This window comes from Amblyraja radiata, chromosome 10, assembly GCF_010909765.2.
Source record: "Amblyraja radiata isolate CabotCenter1 chromosome 10, sAmbRad1.1.pri, whole genome shotgun sequence".
NCBI lineage: Eukaryota > Metazoa > Chordata > Chondrichthyes > Rajiformes > Rajidae > Amblyraja > Amblyraja radiata.
Window position 1 is genome coordinate 49,022,364 of NC_045965.1, and position 21,442 is coordinate 49,043,805.

At 40.7% G+C, this 21,442-nt stretch overlaps 1 protein-coding gene across 1 annotated transcript in view; it reads right to left on the reverse strand.

Moving 5' to 3' along the window:
- dmbx1 (diencephalon/mesencephalon homeobox 1) overlaps nucleotides 1-21,442 on the reverse strand; it is a 49,961-nt gene that overhangs the window by 10,527 nt on the left and 17,992 nt on the right. Inside the window, exon 2 of the mRNA XM_033028789.1 lies at nucleotides 373-538. Within this exon, the coding sequence (XP_032884680.1) occupies nucleotides 373-526 (154 nt within the window). The 5' untranslated portion in view covers nucleotides 527-538. The remainder of the gene's footprint in view (nucleotides 1-372; nucleotides 539-21,442) is intronic.

The following is a 21,442-nucleotide window of genomic DNA, read 5'->3' on the forward strand; positions in this document are numbered from 1 at the left end:
AGCCATGATCATATTGAATGGCGGTGCAGGCTCGAAGGGCCGAATGGCCTACTCCTGCACCTAATTTCTATGTTTCTATGTTTCTAATACAATACAATACAATACAATACAATACAATACAATACAATACAATACAATACAATACAAGACAGTCGATGAAGCTGGCACTGATTCTGAAAACTATAATGTGCACTCTGTATCTTCTCATTTGCTTTTTCTATTGTACTCGAGTTTTACTTGATTGTATTTATTATAGTATTAAATGATATGATCAGATCTAAACCTAAACCAAATGCAACCACTTTCTTATTTGAATATTTTCAAGTGTTAAGAAAAACTTAAATCTCAACGGAACTGACATAAGTATCTTACCAGCCAGCCTCTCTGCCAGAGTCAGGGCATGGACAGATGGTCTGTAGTCAGGAGCGTGCTGTGCTTGTTGTGCTGCCTGCTGATGGAGATTATACATTGCGCTCAGAGAGTTCATGGCATGAAGGGAATAACCATTGACCCCATAGTGTTGCATGGCGGCCAAACTCTGGTAGAAACAGCAAACAAACAAATGCATTAGTAAATGGTTAGAATTATAAACTGTACTTAGTATACTGACACTGTCAACAATGTGCTATTATTGCTTAGTTTGCATGGGTAGAACATCTGTAATGTGCTGGGATCCAATAGGATGTGATTCTCAAGATATTTTAGTATTGATTTTGGGACTGATATCTCACTGTTCAATGTATGTAACAAATTACAGAGGAAAGAAATTCACACAAATGAAAGCAGTTACATATCAGTAAAAATATGGAAACACAAGGGACTGCTCATGCCCGAATCTGGAGCAAGTAATAAACTGAACACATCGAGCCATGCAGCATCTGAGGAGGCAAAGAGATGTGTAATGTTTTGGGTCGAGACCCTGCATTAGTTCTCAGAGCAACAATATAATTCAATTTACTTAACATTTGAATCTTTTTGGGATCACATCTATGGTTGGCGATCTAAAACTCAAGCAATTAGGTCGTGGCTAATGCCCACCGAATTGCAGTCAAAGGTTGACAAGTCAGCATAATTGTATTTCACATGACACAAACATTATTAGTGGCTATGTTTATCCCATCATTTGTGGCTAACTAGAAAAATGTGTTTCAATACTTTACTGCTCTTCATTAATCACATTTCTGATGTCAGTCAATAAAAATATTGCTCCGATATTATATACAAGTAATTCTTGCTGCTGGGATCCTGTCTGTTCACTATATCATGTTTTTCTTTATACGATCAGTGCACCATCAAGCCAAAGTCTGTGATATCACAAATATACACAGGCTATTATGTCTGAACAGAAAAAATGATGTTAGTGGAGGAGCAAAACAGGAGTAAATGCTATACAATATAAGATGGCAAAGGTAGCTTTTGGTCCACAATGTTAAAATATTCAAATAATTGATTTTACACCACCCATCATTGCAGATATGGGTTGCTTCAACCATTTGGAGTTTAACAGCAATTCAAAAAAATCCCTTTGGTTTTATTAACAATAGGCTTAAAACGATAGGTTTCTCCATTTGTTAAAAAGAACCTTCACAGTTGACAAGGTTGGTTAATTCAGTGATCACCTTAATAGGTGTCAAGAAGATTGATAAGGATGGTGCCTGGATAGGAAGGCTTAGATTATACTAGATCAAGTGGGACTTGTTGCGTCCCGTCCCCTCAACGCGCGATTTTGGGGAGTGGGGGCAGGGGGGGGGGGGGGGGGTGGGCGGCTTGCAGCGTCACACACACACACTAACCACCCCCCCCCCCACACACACACACACACAATTACCACCCCCCTTGATATTATATGAATATTATTAATTCGCTCCTTTTACCCCATCCCCGCCCTATCCACTCACGCATAGCCCCCAACTCGCAGATGCATCTAGAGAGAGAGAGAGGGAGGGGGGTAGGGAGAGAGGGCAGAGAGAAAGGGGGCAGAGACAGAGAGAGAGAGAGTCAGTGAGACAGAGGGGCAGAGACAGAGAGAGAGGGGGGGGGGAGAGGGGAGGGAAAGAGAGGGGGGAAGAGAGGGGGGAAGAGGGGGTAGAAAGGAGAGAAGAGAGGAGGGGTGCAGAGGAGGGGGGGCAGAGGAGGGGGGCAGAGGAGGGGGGCAGAAGAGGGGGAGAGGATGGGGGGAGAGGAGGGGTGAAACAAAGAGGTGGAGCAGAGGGGGAGCAGAGGGGGGTAGAGAAGGGGGAGAGGAGGAAGGATGGAGAGGAGGAGGGGGGAGGGGGGAGAGAAGGAGGGGGAGAGGAGGAGGGGAGCGGGGCGGGCGTGTGGTCAAGCAGCGGGCATTTCTGTTCAAAGTTTTTTGTCTGATTTTTGAACATTTTCAGTAATAACTCGAGAAATAAAGCACAACATTTTCAGATAAGGCGATTTCGGAGTCCAGGGCATAAATCTCTACCGGGATACGTAAAAATGTTACCGTTAGCACGTCGTTTTTTCGAGAAGATGTGATTATACACACACACACGCGCACACGCACACACACACGCACACATATTCACACAGATTCATACACACACACACACACACACACACACACACACACACACACACACACACAAACACACACACACACACACACACACACACACACACAAATAAATACACATCAAATACACATCAAAGATCAGAATTTTAAGTATATAGATATAGATATAGATATAGATGGAGAGATTGGTTAGGTTCAATTCGTTTTTCTTGTAGAAAAGGAGGCCGAGGGGTGACATGGTAGGGAGATATAAAATTATGTGAGGCAGAAAAAGGATCGATAGCCAGAGTGGTTTTCCCATTAGAAGTGTGTCTAAAATTAGAGGGTAATTAAGATGAGATTGAGGAGCTTCAAAGGGGATATGTGAGGTACATTTTTAACACTGAGATTAATTGGTATCTGAAATTAGCTGCTGGAGGAGTTACTAGAGGCAGCAACAGTAACAACATTTAAGAGGCATCTGGACAGTACTTGAATGAGCACAATATAGAGGGAAATTGTATTGGTACAGTTTAGTGGGAGGAGTGTAAAATAGCATGATATTTGTGCAGAGACACCGTGGACAGAAGAGTCTGTTTCTATGCTGTATAACACTATGAATCTATTTAATAAATTAAAAGGAATGCAGGAACAGAATCGTTCGGGAGTGCATATACAGAAATCTTTGTTGTGATAAATTTAGACTTTTGTTAAAAACCCAACAAATTTCTGAGGTTTACAAATGGAGACAAGAAGCAAGAGTTATTTACTGTCAGACACTAAATGCTGGAGTAACTAGGTGAGGTAGGCAGCATCTCTGGAGAGAAGAATGGTCTGAAGAAGGGTCTCGACCCAAAACGTCAACCATTACTTCGCTCCAGAGATGCTGCCTGCCCCGATGAGTTTCTCCAGCATTTTGTGTCTAACTTCGGTGTTTTACTGTCATATGTCCCAAAACATAACAATGCAACTCTTACTTGCAGCAGCATATATATATGTATATATACACAGTGGCTTGCAAAAGTTTTCATACCCCTTGAACTTTTCCACATTTTGTCATGTTACAACCACAAATGTAAATGTATTTTATTGGGATTTATGTGATAGACCAACACAAAGTGGCGCATAATTGTGAAGTGGAAGGAAAATGATACATGGTTTTCAAATTTTTTTACAAATAAAAAACTGAAAAGTGTGGCGTGCAAATGTATTCAGCCCCCTTTACTCTGATACCCCTAAATAAAATCCAGTGCAACCAGTTGCCTTCAGAAGTCACCTAATTAGTAAATAGAGTCCACTTGTGTGTAATCTAATCTCAGTATAAATACAGCTGTTCTGTGAAGGCCTCAGAGGTTTGTTAGAGAACAATAGTGAACAAACAGCATCATGAAGCCCAAGGAACACACCAGACAGGTCAGGGATAAAGTTGTGGAGAAGTTTAAAGCAGGGTTAGGTTATAAAAAAATATCCCAAGCTTTGAACATCTCACCGAGCACTGTTCAATCCATCATCCGAAAATGGAAAGAGTATGGCACAATTGCAAACCTACCAAGACATGGCCGTCCACCTGAACTGACAGGCTGGGCAAGGAGAGCATTGATCAGAGAAGCAGCCAAGAGGCCCATGGTAACTCTGGAGGAGCTGCAGAGATCCACAGCTCAGGTGGGAGAATCTGTCCACAGGATAACTATTAGTCGTGCACTCCACAAATCGGGCCTTTATGGAAGAGTGGCAAGAAGAAAGCCATTGTTGAAAAAAAGCCATAAGAAGTCCCGTTTGCAGTTTGCCACAAGCCATGTGAGGGACACAACAAACATGTGGAGGAAGGTGCTCTGGTCAGATGAGACCAAAATTGAGGTTTTTGGCCTAAATGCAAAACGCTATGTGTGGCGGAAAACTAACACTGCACATCACCCTGAACACACCATCCCCACTGTGAAACATGGTGGTGGCAGCATCATGCTGTGGGGATGCTTTTCTTCAGCAGGGACAGGGAAGCTGGTCAGAGTTGATGGGAAGATGGATGGAGCCAAATACAGGGCAATCTTGGAAGAAAACCTGTTAGAGTCTGCAAAAGACTTGAGACTGGGGCGGAGGTTCATCTTCCAGCAGGACAACGACCCTAAACATACAGCCAGAGCTACAATGGAATGGTTTAGATCAAAGCATATTCATGTGTTAGAATGGCCCAGTCAAAGTCCAGACCTAAATCCAATTGAGAATCTCTGGCAAGACTTGAAAATTGCTGTTCACAGACGCTCTCCATCCAATCTGACTGAGCTTGAGCTATTTTGCAAAGAAGAATGGGCAAAAATTTCAGTCTCTAGATGTGCAAAGCTGGTAGAGACATACCCCAAAAGACTTGCAGCTGTAATTGCAGCGAAAGGTGGTTCTACAAAGTATTGACTCAGGGGGGCTGAATACTTTTGCACGCCGCACTTTTCAGTTTTTTATTTGTAAAAAAATTTGAAAAACCATGTATCATTTTCCTTCCACTTCACAATTATGCACCACTTTGTGTTGGTCTATCACATAAAATCCCAATAAAATACATTTACGTTTGTGGTTGTAACGTGACAAAATGTGGAAAAGTTCAAGGGGTATGAAAACTTTTGCAAGCCATTGTATATATACAGAAACAAAAAAGTTCAGTAAATATTTTTAACAAACCAGACAAATCCATGGACACCGAACTCAAAAGCAAGCAAGCAATGTTGTTTTAATATAGCCATCGTCAGATATCTGAACTTGGAACGATGGCAAAACTTAGAGAAAGTAGTGGAGAAGGTTTTCTAGAATAGTGTGACATTGCATGTCGAATGTTATGTGGAGAGACTGGAAAAGCTTGAATTGTACTGTGTAAAGCAGTAAATATGAAAATCGAAATTCATAAGGAATGAAAGGAAAGATGAAAACGACTTTAGTGCATCAAGTTCTGTTGATTTGTAATGCACCCTTTGAAAGAGCGATGGTAGCAGATTGAATGTAACTGTAAAGAAAAATTGGATAAAAGCAAGAATGGAAATGGTTGCAGGTCTGCAAAGACAAAAGGAGGAGAATGGAGCCACTTGGACAGATATTTCAAAGAATGGGCTGATAAGTGGCAAGTGCCACATTGACACTACAGAGCCAGGTGATGATTATCTCCAACCACGTACCCTTGACATTCAGTGGCATTATCATGGCCAGGTCCCCCATCATCAGCATCCTGGAGAGCACTCTTGACTAGAAACTCAATTGGACCAATCATATAAATATTGTGGCTATGAGAGCAAGTCAGAGGCTGGGTATCCTGCAGCATGTGACTTGCCTCCTGACACCATAAAGCCTTTGCACCATCTACAAAATGCAATTCAGGAGTGTGATGGAATATTCTCCCTTTGCACAGATAAATGCCACTCCAACAACACTTGAGAACCTTGACATCAACCAAGACGTTGCAGTCCAGTTGATTAGAATTCCAAACACCACCTTAGAGGTCCATTCTCTCTCCACCAATGTACAGTGATTGCAGTATATATATTTTACAACAGTCAATTCAGTTCTTGCCACCCGACATATCAGCATGTCCCAAATATACACATCTAACACAATGAAAAAAAAGAGCTTAGGCTGTATTGGAATGCAATTACTTGTACGTCCACCTCAAGCTGCACCCGTTCCTGGCTTAGAATGATATCACCATTCTTTATCACCATTATATCACCATTTTGGCATGGAATATTGCAACCTTCACGTGGTCCGTCCTGTTTCGACGAATGCAATCAACCTGGCGTGCACAATCAAATATGATCAAGTAGTACAAGTTGTCATACTACTTTAGGCTGTGCACGCCATACGCAAGACGGAGAAGATTGATAGAACATTCTAAATCAAGGCAATTGGGGATATGTTCATCAGAGGATTGCAGCAGTTCAAGATGGTGTCTCATCACAACTTTCTCAAAGGCAGTTAAGGATGGATAATAAATAAAAGCTAATTCTGCTTTGCAGGATTAATTACAAAAGGGACTGCTTTTCTTCCTATGATTTTCTGTTATGTTTGCAGTATAAAATGCTCCTGCCCTGCAAACACAAAAAAAGTAATTGAAGCTATGGCCACGAACAAATGTAGCCAGCTTTAACACAACAGTAATCATTGCTTAAAATTCTGCAAAATTTAAATTGCATTAACTGTAATGAAATGTTACAATTGCCTTCTTCATTATAAATGCCTCCATTTCCCTGCTTAATTGTCATAGATTAAAGTTTTGCACCAGTTCAGTAAACATAGGCTCTATAAAACCAAGATGGGTAGAACCAAAAGTATATTCAAACAATGATAAATAAAGTCACAACAAAAACTGCGGAGGAACACAACAGGTCACACAGCATCATTGGAGGGAACGGACAAGTGAAGTTTTGATTTGGGACCCTTCCTCAGAACCTTCCCATACAGCTAAAGCCTTTCTCTAGAGCCAGAAGAAGGGTTCCAAAGCGAAATGTCACCTGCCTATTCCTTCCCCAGATGCTGCCTGACCTGCTACGTTTCTCCAGCAGTGTGTTTTGCTTGAGATGCCAACATCTGCAGTTCCTTGTGTATTCATTACTTAATAATCTCCTGGTCCAAAAATAAACCCAATGCACCTGTGGATTATTAGTTTCTAAAATAAGTATTATTTGTAATAGTATAAATATTTTTGTTTAAGATTTAACATACAGGTACTACTATTTTTGTTTGAGTTCCATGTGTATTTTTCCAGTATTTGCACGATACAGAAAATTTAGTATGCAGTTAAAATTATGTTTTTTTACTTCCTGGTACATTGACTGTTCAACTAGCTTGAAGATAGCCTTGGTGCTGAGCATTAGAGTCCTGCTTGAAATGTTGCCTAAAGGCAAATAATGTTAGAAAACATAACCTTTCTTCAGATCAGATTGTTGAGTAGTACTTTGCAATAAACAGCTCACTTACACATGCAACCACATGTCACATTGCCAGGGTATTTTTGCAATGAGATTAGTTTAGAAAAACCTCGAAGTTCTCCTGTGTGCACAAGATTCTTGAAGCTTTCCCTGTGAAGGTTGTAAAACAGCACACCCTAATGAGGTAAAGAAAAGCAGCATCTGAATTTTCATGTTTGAATGTCACTTTTGTAATATGGATGTGTCAGTTAGATTCCAAGTTAATAAAAATAATGCTGATGCTTTCATGAGCACAAACTAAAAACTCATTAAACAGCTGTAGGATAGATATTACGGAGAAAATGTAGCAATCTTGGTAATTAATTGCAGAGAGCAGTTGTGTTGTGCTGGGGTCCTGTGTCAAATAATGGGGAGTGTAGTGTTGAACTGCCTCTTTGGTGACCTCGGACTATCCTTGATCGGACTTTGCTGGCTTTACCTTGCACTAAACATTATTCCCTTATCATGTATCTATACACTATAAATGGCTCGATTGTAATAATCATATATTGTCTTTCTGCTGAATTGGTAGCGCGCAACAAAAGCTTTTCGCTGTACCTTGGTACACGTGACAATAAACTAAACTGAGTTTTGCTTTAATGAGAACATTAGTGAATGAAGCTAAGTCCTCTTTTCAGTCACAGAGCAATATAATTTTCCAATAAATATTTGATTCCATCGGCTAATACCAAGCTTCCAAACCAATTATCTGATTGATTCAACATTTATTGCTTTAGCTGTGGATCATCTGGTCTATGCTTTCACAAGGAAAGATAGTGTTACTCCCCAATTTATCCCTCATGAATTGGAGTTATGAGTTTCAAGTTGCTTATTGAATGTTTCCAAGTTCAAGAATTTCTGTTTGAAGATAAAAAGCTTAAAGCTCCTGTGGTTATTTCAAATATATCTTTGCAATTATATATACAACATTTCACAAACTAATGCAATCATGTGCTTTGCTCTCAGTCAGAAGTTTGAAAAAGACTAGAGATCTAATTGAAAACATTTTAAGATTATTTGTCATTGATGAGAGACTAAGAAAAAACTATTAAGTAATATTAACTATTAAGTAATAGTTTGTACATTTCTTGCACTGTTCTGTGCATTAGATTGGAGGGATTTAGCTTTAGTTTTGTCAGTATTGTACATGTGAGATAATGTATTGACTATGTGATCGGGGTAGTCGGCAAAATATCCCAGGTTCATAGCCAATTACATAACATTGCAGGAGTGGCAGGACAGATTTTCGTCACCCAAAGAAAACTTAAGAAGAGGGAAGAAAGAATTTTGTGCAAAAGTTGAAGACAGGCAATAATGAGAAAGGACCATCATGATGATTTAGCTTATCCCACTATCATGCACTGGAATGCACAATATACAAATGAGGCATGAACAACTTTAATGGAAAATAGAAATATGTTTGTCGAACAAATTGCTAATGCATCACTAATTCAAACTAGTGCTCCATCTTTGCTGGGAGTCCAGCAGTCTCAAGCTAAAGCTGGCGGCTGTCTACAATTTACAATAAATCAGCTAATGTGGTGGGAAATAAATCTCCTTGAAAAGAGTTGCAATGTTGGACATCAGAAAGCTTTGCTGTGACTGTAGCTGCAGGGTTTAGTTGTATTTGTTACAATGTCCACTGATACTAAGCAGTTCTTGCTCATGTTTAAGATCCTTTTTAAAAAAATACATAAATCAATTATAGAAAATAACCTATACAGCATTTTTTAAATTACAAATGCATTTGTCAAGTGGAGGCTCTGTTTTTCAGGCTGTCGAATTCTGCTTACAGTGCTTAAAATAATCTTTATATTTCATTAAGCAGCCAAATATGTTGCACTCGCCCAGTGGCAGTATTGATGGGTTTCAGTTGAGGCCAGCGGGAAACATGACTCTCCTGTTGTTGTTCAGTTGCCATAGCATAATATCCAGTGGCACTCCATGAGCAAGGAGATCAGAGAGGATTTTATTGGCTCAGCTAAATGCAGTGTGGCATTGATCCTGTTTGCAAAAAAGTTCCAAATGAGACTTTCTGCTTTGTATTCAATTGTTGTTGCCTGAGCTTGACCTTTTAAGTTCAGCGTTGATTTAAATTTCACGAATATTTTTACTTTCGCCAATAAATGTTGTCAGTCCTTTGAAGACAATCCATCCTTACTAAAATATCATGTAAAAAGCCTAATTCTCAGTCCAATCTATTTAATGGCAATGGCAAAGGTGAATTGATTCTAGCCATCTTCAGCCACAAGTGCCAAGTGGAGGATCTATCTTGGACTCTTTTTGAGATCCTCACCTAAACCACAGCTATTTATTAACCAATTTTACTTCACATGATGCCAGGAAACAATTGAGAGCAACAGTTACAGCAAAGGCCAGGGGACCTAAAAACATCCCAATTGTCAAATCCAATCTTGCTAATTACTTCCTATTGATCTTCTCATCATTTTTCATTGTGGCACAATGGAAGGCAACATTGAATTCACCAATTCCAGGTAACCAATGTTTACATTTGTACCAGAATTGGCAAATTCCGGTGTGAGGGACCCAGAATTTGGGGATGGGGGTAAGTGAGAGGAGGGAGGTCCATGAATTGAGGACATAGGGGAGGTTTGGCATTTCAGGTCAATGAGTTTCCGTAATGGTGGTGAGGGTGGGATGATGGGTGGCTTTAAACCCTAGCGCATTTGTTTTGCTTCTCTCTCAATGGATGCTGCCTGCCCTGCTGAGTATTTCCACCATCTTCAATTTTCATTTCAAATTTCTGGAACCTTAGGTGTTTTGCCTAACAATCTCTGGTCAGTGCTGAGCTTATACACATACTCTTTACGGATACGACTTGACCTGGACTTTCTCGGCATTCTCTTCCACTTCTGATTTCCGGCAATTGTTCTTCTCTTTGTCGCATAGTTTTAACATTTCTCTTATTGCATCCCTCTCCTCTCTTTATCCCTCAGTCTGCTCAGACAAATTAGCAGCCACTATCAAAGCCCTCAACATCCTTACTCAGTTGATATCAACCAGAGTCCTTCAAGTCAGGCAACATTCTGGTGAAATGTAAAAACAAGGAACTACAGATGCATGGAGGCACAGCAGTAGAGTTGCTGCCTTACAGCGCTTGCAGCACCGGAGACCCGGGTTCAATCCCCCGACTACAGGTGGCGTCTGTACGGATTTTGTACGTTCTCTCTGTGACCGCGTGGGTTTTCACCGAGATCTTCAGTTTCCTTCCACACTCCAAAGATGCACAGGTACGTAGGTAAATTGGCTTGGTATAAGTGTAAATTGGCCCTGGTGTGTAAATGTGTGGGGATCGCTGGTCGGTGGAGACTCGGTGGGCCGAAGGAACTGTTTCAGCGCTGTGTCTCCAAACTAAACAAAGCTAAGCTGCTGGTTTAACAAAGAAGACACAGAGGTGCTGGAATAGATCAGCAGGTCAGGCAGCATCACAGGAGAACTTGGATAGGTGATATTTTGGGACGGGACCCCCCTTCAGAATCAGAACAGAATAAGGGTCCTGACCCGAACCATCGCCTCTCCATGTTTTCCTGAGATGCTGCCTGACCCCCTGAGCTACTCCTGCAGTTTGTGTCTTCAACATGCTGGTGAATCTCCTCTGCATTATCTCCAGTGTAACCATAGTGTGGTGGACAAAGCTGCATGTATACTCTAGGTGCAGTCTCAGCAGTGTTTTGTAAAGTTATATCATGATGTTACAACTTTTATATTCTGTGGCCTGATCAATGAAAGCAAGTATGTAGCAATGTTACAAAATTTTGAGATTTTAAAAATCAAGTCTGCAATTTATCCCATCAGATAAAGCATAAAAAGAAGTTTAATTTGACACCTAATTTTACTTCGGAGTCACGTGAGTGACTACGTGAAGAACCCCGCCAGGACGCATGCGTGTCATATCGCTACACGCCTTGCGAAACGTCATGCGGGGTGGAACGACGTTCCCCCGCAGTGGCAGTTTTTAAAAAGCCGGAACCAGCAGGTAAGAGTTACTCTGCAGTCTTTTTGTGTGTTTCCTATACCAACTTACAGGTGGGAAGCATGGACAAGTCTAAGAAAGCAACAAGGGCTGCGACAAAGCTGGTGGGGGAGGACCGCGGAGTAGCGGGCAGCCACCAGCGGCCAGCGGCACTTGAATCACCGATAATGGGATCAGCTGTGCCCGATGTCGCCTCCGCACCGGCCAGATCCACTCCGCGGCCGGGCGGTAAGGCAAGACAGAAAACTAACAAAGTCGTGGACTCAGAGGAGTCCGACTTTGAGCAACCGTGGGCGGCCAGCGACCGTGAGCGCTGGAGCCGGATGGAGCGGTGTGTGGAGCATTTGCTCCAACGTGACAGGCTCCGGGAGATGGAGTCGAGTCACTGTGGGCTCTATGGAAAACCCACAGCAGCACCTCTTGTAGGGCTGCACAGTGCTTCTCCCTCATCAGAAGGGAGCACTGGGGGGTCAGTACTGGGCTGATCCTGAAGAGGGGTTCGCAGAAGAAAAATCAAGTGTGCAGGGGATGCAGGAACGAGAAAATCTGCTGGACATGGTGTCCAACTTCATACAGCCAGACCAGACTGGCCAAAACCTGGAGCAAAAGCTTGCTGCCAGTATAGACTATATGTCTTTTAACCAGCTACAAGAACAGGCTGTATTGGACACCACGTCAAGACACCTGGCACCGGGTAACTGTATATCCCTGAATGTTCCAGTAGTCAATACTTGTATATGGAAACATATTGGAATAGGAGTTAGAGGCATGGATGTCAAACTCCAAAAGGTATTAAAACTCCTAACAGCAGGGATAACAGCATTCGCCCACACAGTGGATGAGAAGGACATGTCCCAGGACCAACAGGATGCACTGGCATTGCTTTGCAACACTCAATATGAGATAAACAGCATCAGGAAGAATGCCATCCGACCCACTTTAAATCCGAAATTCGCGGGTCTGTGCAAACCTGGGAACATAAAACCACCAATACTACTATTTGGAGGTAACCTATCGAAGCAAGTCAAGGAGCTCGATGAGGAAGCAAAAACCCTGGGACTCATAAAAGGGACTTCATCAAAAACCCACTACAGCCACAGACAGCATCCCTACGCACCCACCAGTAGAACAAGACCGACTGGTGAAAGCTCGAAGGTCCGGTACACCAAACATGAGTCTTTTTTAGGCCATGGCCCAGGCCGGCCTTCTTGGAAGATACGCGAACCTCCAACATCAACCAAACCACAAACCCAGACACCACCGCCTCAACATCAAGGAAGGATTTACAAAAAGAAGTAAACCTGCCACTGGTAACTATGGAGGTAGGTGGGTCTGGTTCCCTACAAAATACAGGGAGCATGGAGGTTGGGGGGAGATTACATTGCTTTCTGGATGCATGGAGCATGTTAACTACCGATACTTATATTTTAAGCAGTATCCAGGGATATACAATAGAATTTATACACAAGTACAGCCCTCCAGTTCAACATATACTGAACCGAATGTTTGTACTTTCTGGTAAAGAGAAATCAGAAGCGCATGCTGAACTGGAGCGGCTTTACGCAAAAGGTGTAATTGAAAAATCCCAACACGAACCGCTAGAATTCGTGTCCAATATATTTACCAAAAACAAAAAAGATGGTGGTTGTCGCATCATCATAGATCTGACCAAATTGAATACATTTGTACAATATATTCATTTTAAAATGGAAACCTTTGTTATTGCTAAACAATTGATTTCCAAAGGTTACTTCATGGCTAGCATCAATTTAAAAGATGCTTACTATTCAGTGCCTATACGAGGTGACCACAGATGTTTCTTAAAATTCAACTGGATGGGACAGCAGTGGCAGTATAGAGCGCTGCCAAATGGATTAACATCAGCCCCCAGACTGTTCACAAAAATGTTGAAACCAGCCCTAGCGTTTCTACGGAAACGAAAACACATGGTCATGGCATATCTAGATGACATACTTATTGTGGGCAAAACTTTGGAATTGGCCAAACAAACTGTAACAGCCACAAAACAGTTATTTGAAAAACTGGGGTTTATTATCCATCCAGTTAAATCTAAATTAACGCCTTCCACTACAATGGACTATTTGGGGTTCACCATTGACTCAGTTCACATGTCGGTGACTTTGCCAAAGGGAAAGGCTATAGACTTAATAGAGGCTTGCAATAACCTCATTGACATCAGCAAACCATCCATCAGATTGGTAGCAAAAGTAATTGGCAAAATGGTGGCTGCCTTTCCAGCCGCACAATTTGGACCTTTACATTACCAAAATTTACAGAGAGCAAAAATACAAGCACTCAAAATCAATGCTGGTCATTTTGACAGACCAATGAAGCTACCAATCAAAGCTATAATGGAACTAAAATGGTGGATAGATAACATTTGGCTTTGTTTCAATCCAATAATTATCAGCAACCCTTCAATGGTGCTACAAACTGATGCCAGTGCACTTGGTTGGGGTGCCACCAATTCCATCTCCAGCTGTGGAGGTAGATGGACTGCTCAGGAGGCATCATTATTACTCACACTGGGCATAAACTACCTGGAAATGTTGGGTGCATTCTATGGCCTAAAGTCATATTGTACTGGGTCATATCACCAGCATGTTAGACTACAGATTGACAATGCCACCGTGGTAGCATATATCAACCACATGGGTGGAAACAAATCGACATCATGTGACAATCTGGCTAATACAATTTGGCAGTGGTGTATCCAGAGAGATATTTGGATATCAGCTACTTACCTACCAGGTAAACTAAATTTAGTGGCAGACACCAGGTCACGCAAATTTAATGAAAACACCGAATGGATGTTGAATAAAAAAGTATTTGCTGATATTACAGCACGATATGGAACACCAGATATCGATCTATTCGCATCCAGGCTTAATCACCAGTTATCAAATTATGTTTCATGGGAACCAGACCCTGGGGCAGCGGCGACAGATGCATTTTCGCTGCATTGGGGGGGGAAATTGTTTATTTATGCATTCCCTCCTTTCTGCCTCATCAGTCGGGTATTAAGGAAAATACAGCAGGACTCTGCGTCTGGTATTTTGGTAGTACCCGATTGGCCTACTCAACCATGATTTTTAAATCTCATTTACATTAATTTATAGGCCTAATGGAAGGAATTTAGTGTTCAATTGCTGTAAATTAATGGCCATTTAAATCAGCTTTCGAGTGGGATCCTGTGGAACGCGCTGGTTTAGAACGTTCACATTGCGGTAGATTTGTGCCCCAAATGCCCAGAAAAATACTGCGGAATTTAATGGGGCCCCAAATGAACTACTCGCAATATAAAACTTTGTATAAAGGGATCTTAAGAAGCGCTTTTTAATGTAAAAATAAACAACCTACCTTCCGTTGTCCCCTGTATGAGATCCGACCCATTGTCGGCGGTCGCGGGTTTAGAGGTTAATTTTTAACTTACTATAATAATTAAATAAACCTGTAAAATGTAAAAATAGCTCCAGCGAGCGAAATTTCAAGCGATTTTCGTCAGCAACTGAGGTAGGCGGAACAAGCTCGATTTGAACAGCCTAGGGGGATATCGCGTTTTAAACCCGCCCCCCCCCCCCCTTTAAACGGCGCCATAATCACACACACGGGCTGGGACAGATCTGCAGCGACGCTTAAGGTAGGTTTTGCAACATACCTAAAGTATGCCATGTGCCTTCTTCACTGCCCAGTCAGTCTGTGTTGGCACCTTCAGGGAACTATGACCTTGAACCCCAAGGCCGCTCTGTTTATCAGCATTCTGTAGCGCCCTACCATTTGTTGTGTGTACTTTACCCTAATTTGACTTCCAAAATAACATCATCTCACCCCAGTTGAGATTAAATTGCATTTCATAATGCTCCATCCAATTTTCCATTTGATCTATATTCTGCTGTAGACTTAGATAACCTCCATCACTGCCAGCCCACATGATATGCATCTGTACCTCCACCAAGCTGCAATATGTATGTTCTGCACAATAGAGTGCAGCTAAGCCTTCCTTAACACCACTTCCCAAGTTTGCAATCTCTATCACCTTGGAAGACAAGTCCAGCTTTACCACACCATAACTTACAAATCTTTCAACAAATATCATGTGATCGTTATCTAAAAACACGATTAAAAGTGCCAACAATTCAAAATTAGATGAGATTGACATAATCACAGCATTTGAGTGAGTGTGAATGGGCAGTCTGAAGAAGGGTCTCGACCCGAAACATCACCCATTCCTTCTCTCCAGAGATGTCTCGCTGAGTTACACCAGCATTTTGTGTCTATACTTTGCACAAAGGATCAGAGGTCATTTATCACAACCCCAGGATATCACCTCAGGACATTCTCAGGGCAGTGTCCTAGGCCTAATCAACATTAGTGGCTTCTGGTATGGGCTGAAAAGTGGCAGGTAACATTTATACACAAAAGTGCCAGCAGTGACCATTTCCGATGAGACAAAACACCTATCCTTGGCATTCAAAGACAGTACAATCATTGAATCCCCACTAAAAATAACAAATCCACTTTCAATGGGGTTTAAGGGCGTATCCAACAGATGTTCTAACAGATCATAAACCTGCAATTTGTAGACTATATGAAATATTTTGCTACGTTATTACATCTTTGTTTAAATATTTCCCATTTGTTCCAGTCTGAAAAAGGGTCCGAGTCTCAAATGTGGCTGTCCATTCCCTCCACTGATGCTGCCCTACCTGCTGAATTGCTCCTGAAATTTTGCATTGCTCAGGATTCTAGCATCTGCAATTCCTTGTGTTTCCATTTTCAATTTGTCACCATTCCACGGACAGTCGTGTCCAATTTCTTGATAGTATGCAACATTCCCTGGATAGAATTGCAACTAAGTAACTGGAAGTATTCAATTAACAGACCTGTGAGTGAACTTCACTCCAAGATAGGCCTGTTTTACCAAATTCCCAGGAAGAACATTTCAAAGCCATGATTGCTTAATACAAAACAAACTTTAATATAACGTAAAGGCTTAGGCGGCGTATACATGGCATCATGGAAACATGGGAATGGTTATTCCTGAAATTTAATTGCAGTTTATTTGGTTCAGCACTAAAGTAATAAATGGACTGCTTTAAATACAAGACTGTAGAAATTATGAGGTTGAGAAAGCTCACATGAACAATATTGAATAACTGTAATTGATCATAAGATAATAATCACTTTAATACATTAATCTGATAACATGCACAAGAGTGATCGAAAATTGTCCAAAATATAGAGCATTGAAGATATTTCAGGCAATTATAATTTATATTGGCGAGCATGTGAACTGATTCATTTATTTCTTTTTGAGTCTTGTTTTATGGGGAGGTGGTCGATCATGATGTCATACAAGGCCAATATAAATGATTTGTGAGGCTATTTCACACAGAACAATTAATGATTGTGATGTAGTCAATGTGAGTTGATCAAGTGGCGAGTTGTTTATAAATCAGCAATTTGGCTCAGGAGATTTGACAGTGTAACTGTAGCATCATTATGTTCATTGTGACTAAATTGCAGCAGTGCAAAGCTTTCTTTCTTTAAAACATTGAAGGAATTTATGCAAAACATTAATAATTAATCACCTGATAGTCAGAAGCAGACTCTTCAGATGTCTGTAATTTCATTCATAGTTAGTTCTACAGAAATCAACCATTGTCCCATTTTATTGTTGGAAGAATATCCCTTCTAGTTTGACATCATTAGTTATTGATAGTTTTAATTTTATGAGTCTCTATTCAAATTGACTCTATTTTGGTCCTATCATTACCATGTCTATTGAAAACATGTTCCATACCTTGATGCCCTTTGGCATTCATGCAAGAAAATTCTTCATTATAATATCATTATTGTGTATCTATCCAAAAATAATATGCATGGTTAATGGCAAGTTCTGTGTAATATTAAATACTGTTTAGCTTAAGTAGCCAAACAACAAAATAAGCCATTTCAAACTGTATTTTAAACAGATCTAATTTGTAGAAATCTCTGAACTGACACATTCTTGATCACATTTCAAGTGTTGTTGGCATCCTAACCACCTAAGATGATCAGGCATCCAAATAAGACCAAGATTCCAGTTTCAATTTATGCTGTTGCCTTTTGAAATCATGTTCTAATGCCAAATTGTCTAAGGTCCATTTCTCAATGTTCCCTCAGTTAAACTGACTTTTAATCAGTAAATAGATTTCAATTTAATTTGTCCATGGATATTTGTTAGCCTTGGCAGAAAAAGTGAATTCTTTGCAGAATGATATCTTTAATAAAATAAGTCAAATCAGCATTTAGAAAAGGAGAAGATTATCAAATATTCCAATGGATACCTCAAGCTGTTTCTGGGATGATAATTTTTCTTTAGCTATCCTTTTCAGGGTGCTATTTCTTCAAATGCTATTTCCTGTCAGAAATCATTTCTACTGTTTCTACTGTTAATACCATATTTTTTGTTGGAATTCATATTTGACCCTAAAATATATTAGAAGGTATACTGTGATTGACTAAATCATCCTTGGATACTGTGCATCTTGAGTATGAACATGCGAATAAACATTACAACATTGAAGGCACTCTTTGTTTTCAATTGAACATTTATCTAAATCGACATTAATCTTGTGTTACATTTTCGTAAGTTCATTAGTCATTGGAGCAGAAGTAGGCCATTCAGCCCATTGAGTCTTCCCCACCATTTGATAATGGCAGATCTATATTTCCCTCTCAACCCCATTTTCAGGCCTTCTCCCCATAATCCTTTACATCCTTACCAATCAAGAATCTGTCAATCTTCCCCTTAAAAAACACCCAATTACTTGGCCTGTACAGCTGTATGTGGCAATGAATTTCACAGATTCGCCACCCTCTGACTGAAGAAATTCCTCCTCATCTCCTTTCTAAAGGTATGTCCTTTCATTCTGAGGCTATGACTTCTGGTTCTAGACTCTTCTACTAGTGGAAACATCCTATCCACATCCACTCTATCCAGGCCTTTCACTATTCGGTGTGAACTGTGAAAGATACATCTTCTAGATGCGCTGGGACGCATCATCAGTGATGTGACCTGGGGTCATCGGGCGTTTCGGGTCTTACAACGTCAGACACCATCGCTCAAGCGACCCAGCCGGGATTGATCAAATCGCAACTTGCGTCACAGCAGCAACCGCCCACGGATCAGCCCTCGTAATCCAAAGCCACCCAGTGGCTTTCTCTGCAGCTTCGCTTGCGGATTGAATGGTCCTCTTCTTCACCAGCTCCGTAATACCCAACTGGTTGAGGACTTTGCAGAGTGAGCGTCCTGCAAAGCCTCTACAGCCCACCTCTATGGGCTCATAGTATATCTTCCAGCCTCTGTCCTGGCACATCTACACCAGTTCCTGGCATTTTGCGCGTTTTCCCTCATTAGCATCTTCAATACGCTCTTCCCAGGGCACTGTCAGCTCCAGAATGATCAGCTGTTTTGTCACTTCGGAGGTGATGATCGTGTCTGGCCGGAGTGATGTTGCTGTGATGTGCTGTGGAAATTTCAGCTTTCAGTAAGTTTCAATGAAGTCCCCGGGGTGGGAGATTGGAACCTTCACGTGGTCTGCCCTGTTTCGATGAATGCAATCAACCTGGCGTGCACAATCAAATAAGATCAAATAGAACAAGTTGTCCTACAACTGTGCATGCCATACGCAAGATGAAGAATGAAGTGACCCCTCATCCTTCTAAACTCCTTCGAAACTTTTGGTAACAGTTTCAGTCAACTGAGGTGACAATCTCAGTCAACTGAACTATGATCAAATCATTGCAAGTGAATCATCACAATAATGTGGCACTTGTACAAATTCAATCATGAGACTCCGAGTAAAATAAAATCGACTCAGCCAACCACTATTTCAAACGCAATTTTGAAATGTACAATTACAAAATACTCAAATGTACGACATGTTAATCCACTCTACACAGTTCAACACAAACCCCAATGTAAACACAAACATCATAAAGTAAAACTGTATGGTTCTAGGGTCCAGAGCATCTTGGTACACTGTAAATATGTGTAATAATGCATTCTGATAAAGTATCCACAGTTCACTGACTAACTAATATCTGGTGCCCAATCACAAAGTAAATTTGAACCTTTGGGTGAGCTACATTCTGGATATACTAGTAAATGAGATCCCAAAGCAACATCCAGTCCAGTTGCAATGTACTGCTGCACAGCATCACATCTGTGATAATGCAATACAAACAGAAAATGCAGGTAGTACTCGGTGGATGAGATAGTATTAGTGGAGAGGAAAATATCTTTACTTTTCACCAGAACTCAAATAAACTTTTCTCTCTATAGACATTTCATTTGTCTTCAGAGTTTCATATTTATAAATTAGATTTGAAGCAATTTCAAAATTCTACATGACACAATATCCATTAAAAAAAATACAGCCCTCTAATTGCCGTGGGCAGTGTTCCTCTGACCTTTCTGTTTTCATCCTTCCTGCTGTATTCTTCCTGTGGCTTTGATTGAATTGATTGATTGAAAGATACAGTGTGGAAATGGACCCTTCAGCCCACTGAGTCCACACTGAGACATTGATCACCCTTTCACACTAGTTATTAGGTTGTCCCACTTTTGCATGAACTCCCTGCATGCTAGAAGAAATGTACAGAGGCCACACATCTTTGGGATGTGTGAGTTAGACTGGAGACCCAGAGGAAACCCACATGGTCACTAGGAAACCCACATGGTCACATGGCAACTCTGCACAGACACCACCCGAGGCCAGAGGGTTGAACTAAGGCCTCTGGCGCAGTGAGACAGCAGTTCTAGCAGCTGCGCCATTGCTGTCCGTTGCTGATTCCAAATTGAATATCATGATAAACTCTTTCACCTTAACTCCTTGGTCTAATTCAATCTGGATCCCAAAATATCAGAATTCGTATCACCAATGTCATTTCTCAATTCCCCATAACCCTTGACACCCGTTCTAATCAAAAATTTGTCTATCTCGGCCTTAAAAATATCCACTGACTTGGCCTCCACAACTGGCAATGAGTTCCACATTACATAAACCTTTTAAGCCCAAAATGACAATACATTTATCTCCAGTTTTCTTTTCTTTGTAGTCCACGTGATAGTATCTACATTGAATATTAATGTCACTTGAACTCCTCAAATTTTCTCCACAATATCTCAACACATACAACAGTCCAATGGAAGTCAAATCTAATATTATAAATCTCGAAATTATACGGAAAGATGTCTTTCAAGTAAATGGATCTATTAAAATATGGTGACATGGTGGGTGAGAAATGGCGGGGGAAAAGTTAGAAAATAGTTTCAATTATTTTTATTTTTATATTTGTAAGTAGATGAAAACATGGTATGGGTGAGAGACAGAAAAAAATATATTTTGTGAGTTGCAGCAAAGGTTTTGGATTACAGTTTCTTTGTCACATCATCATAGAAACTCAACATTGATTTTTTGGATTGGAAGCAATGAAAATGACTCCTGTGCTGGTTTCAAACTTGCAACATTCCCGTTGTAAAGTTGCAGTCATCTTTTTTTAGATCTTCACCTAAGTCAAAGCTGTAAATCAACATTTTATTCATTAAGAATAGAAAATGTTTTACACTCTGTAATAAACCAACCCAGAAGCTTGGATATTAGCAAGGTAATACGGCAAACATCAGATTACGTCATGGTACGATACAATAGAACTTTATTTATTCCAGGAGGGAAATTGATTTGCCTACAGTCATAAAAACACAAGTACACAAATACATGAAACATGAAATTAATGTGATGAGTGGAAGGGCTTGGGGGACGTGCAAAGATTGGGGGGGGGGGGGGGGGGGGGGGGGGGGTAGTTAGTCTATTCTTACATCTCGTAACATTTAGCAGTGAATTGTTTACATTTTTATATATATTGAGAATTATTATACTATTAGACCGGAAAGTAGTGTTTAGTTATTACATTCTAAAA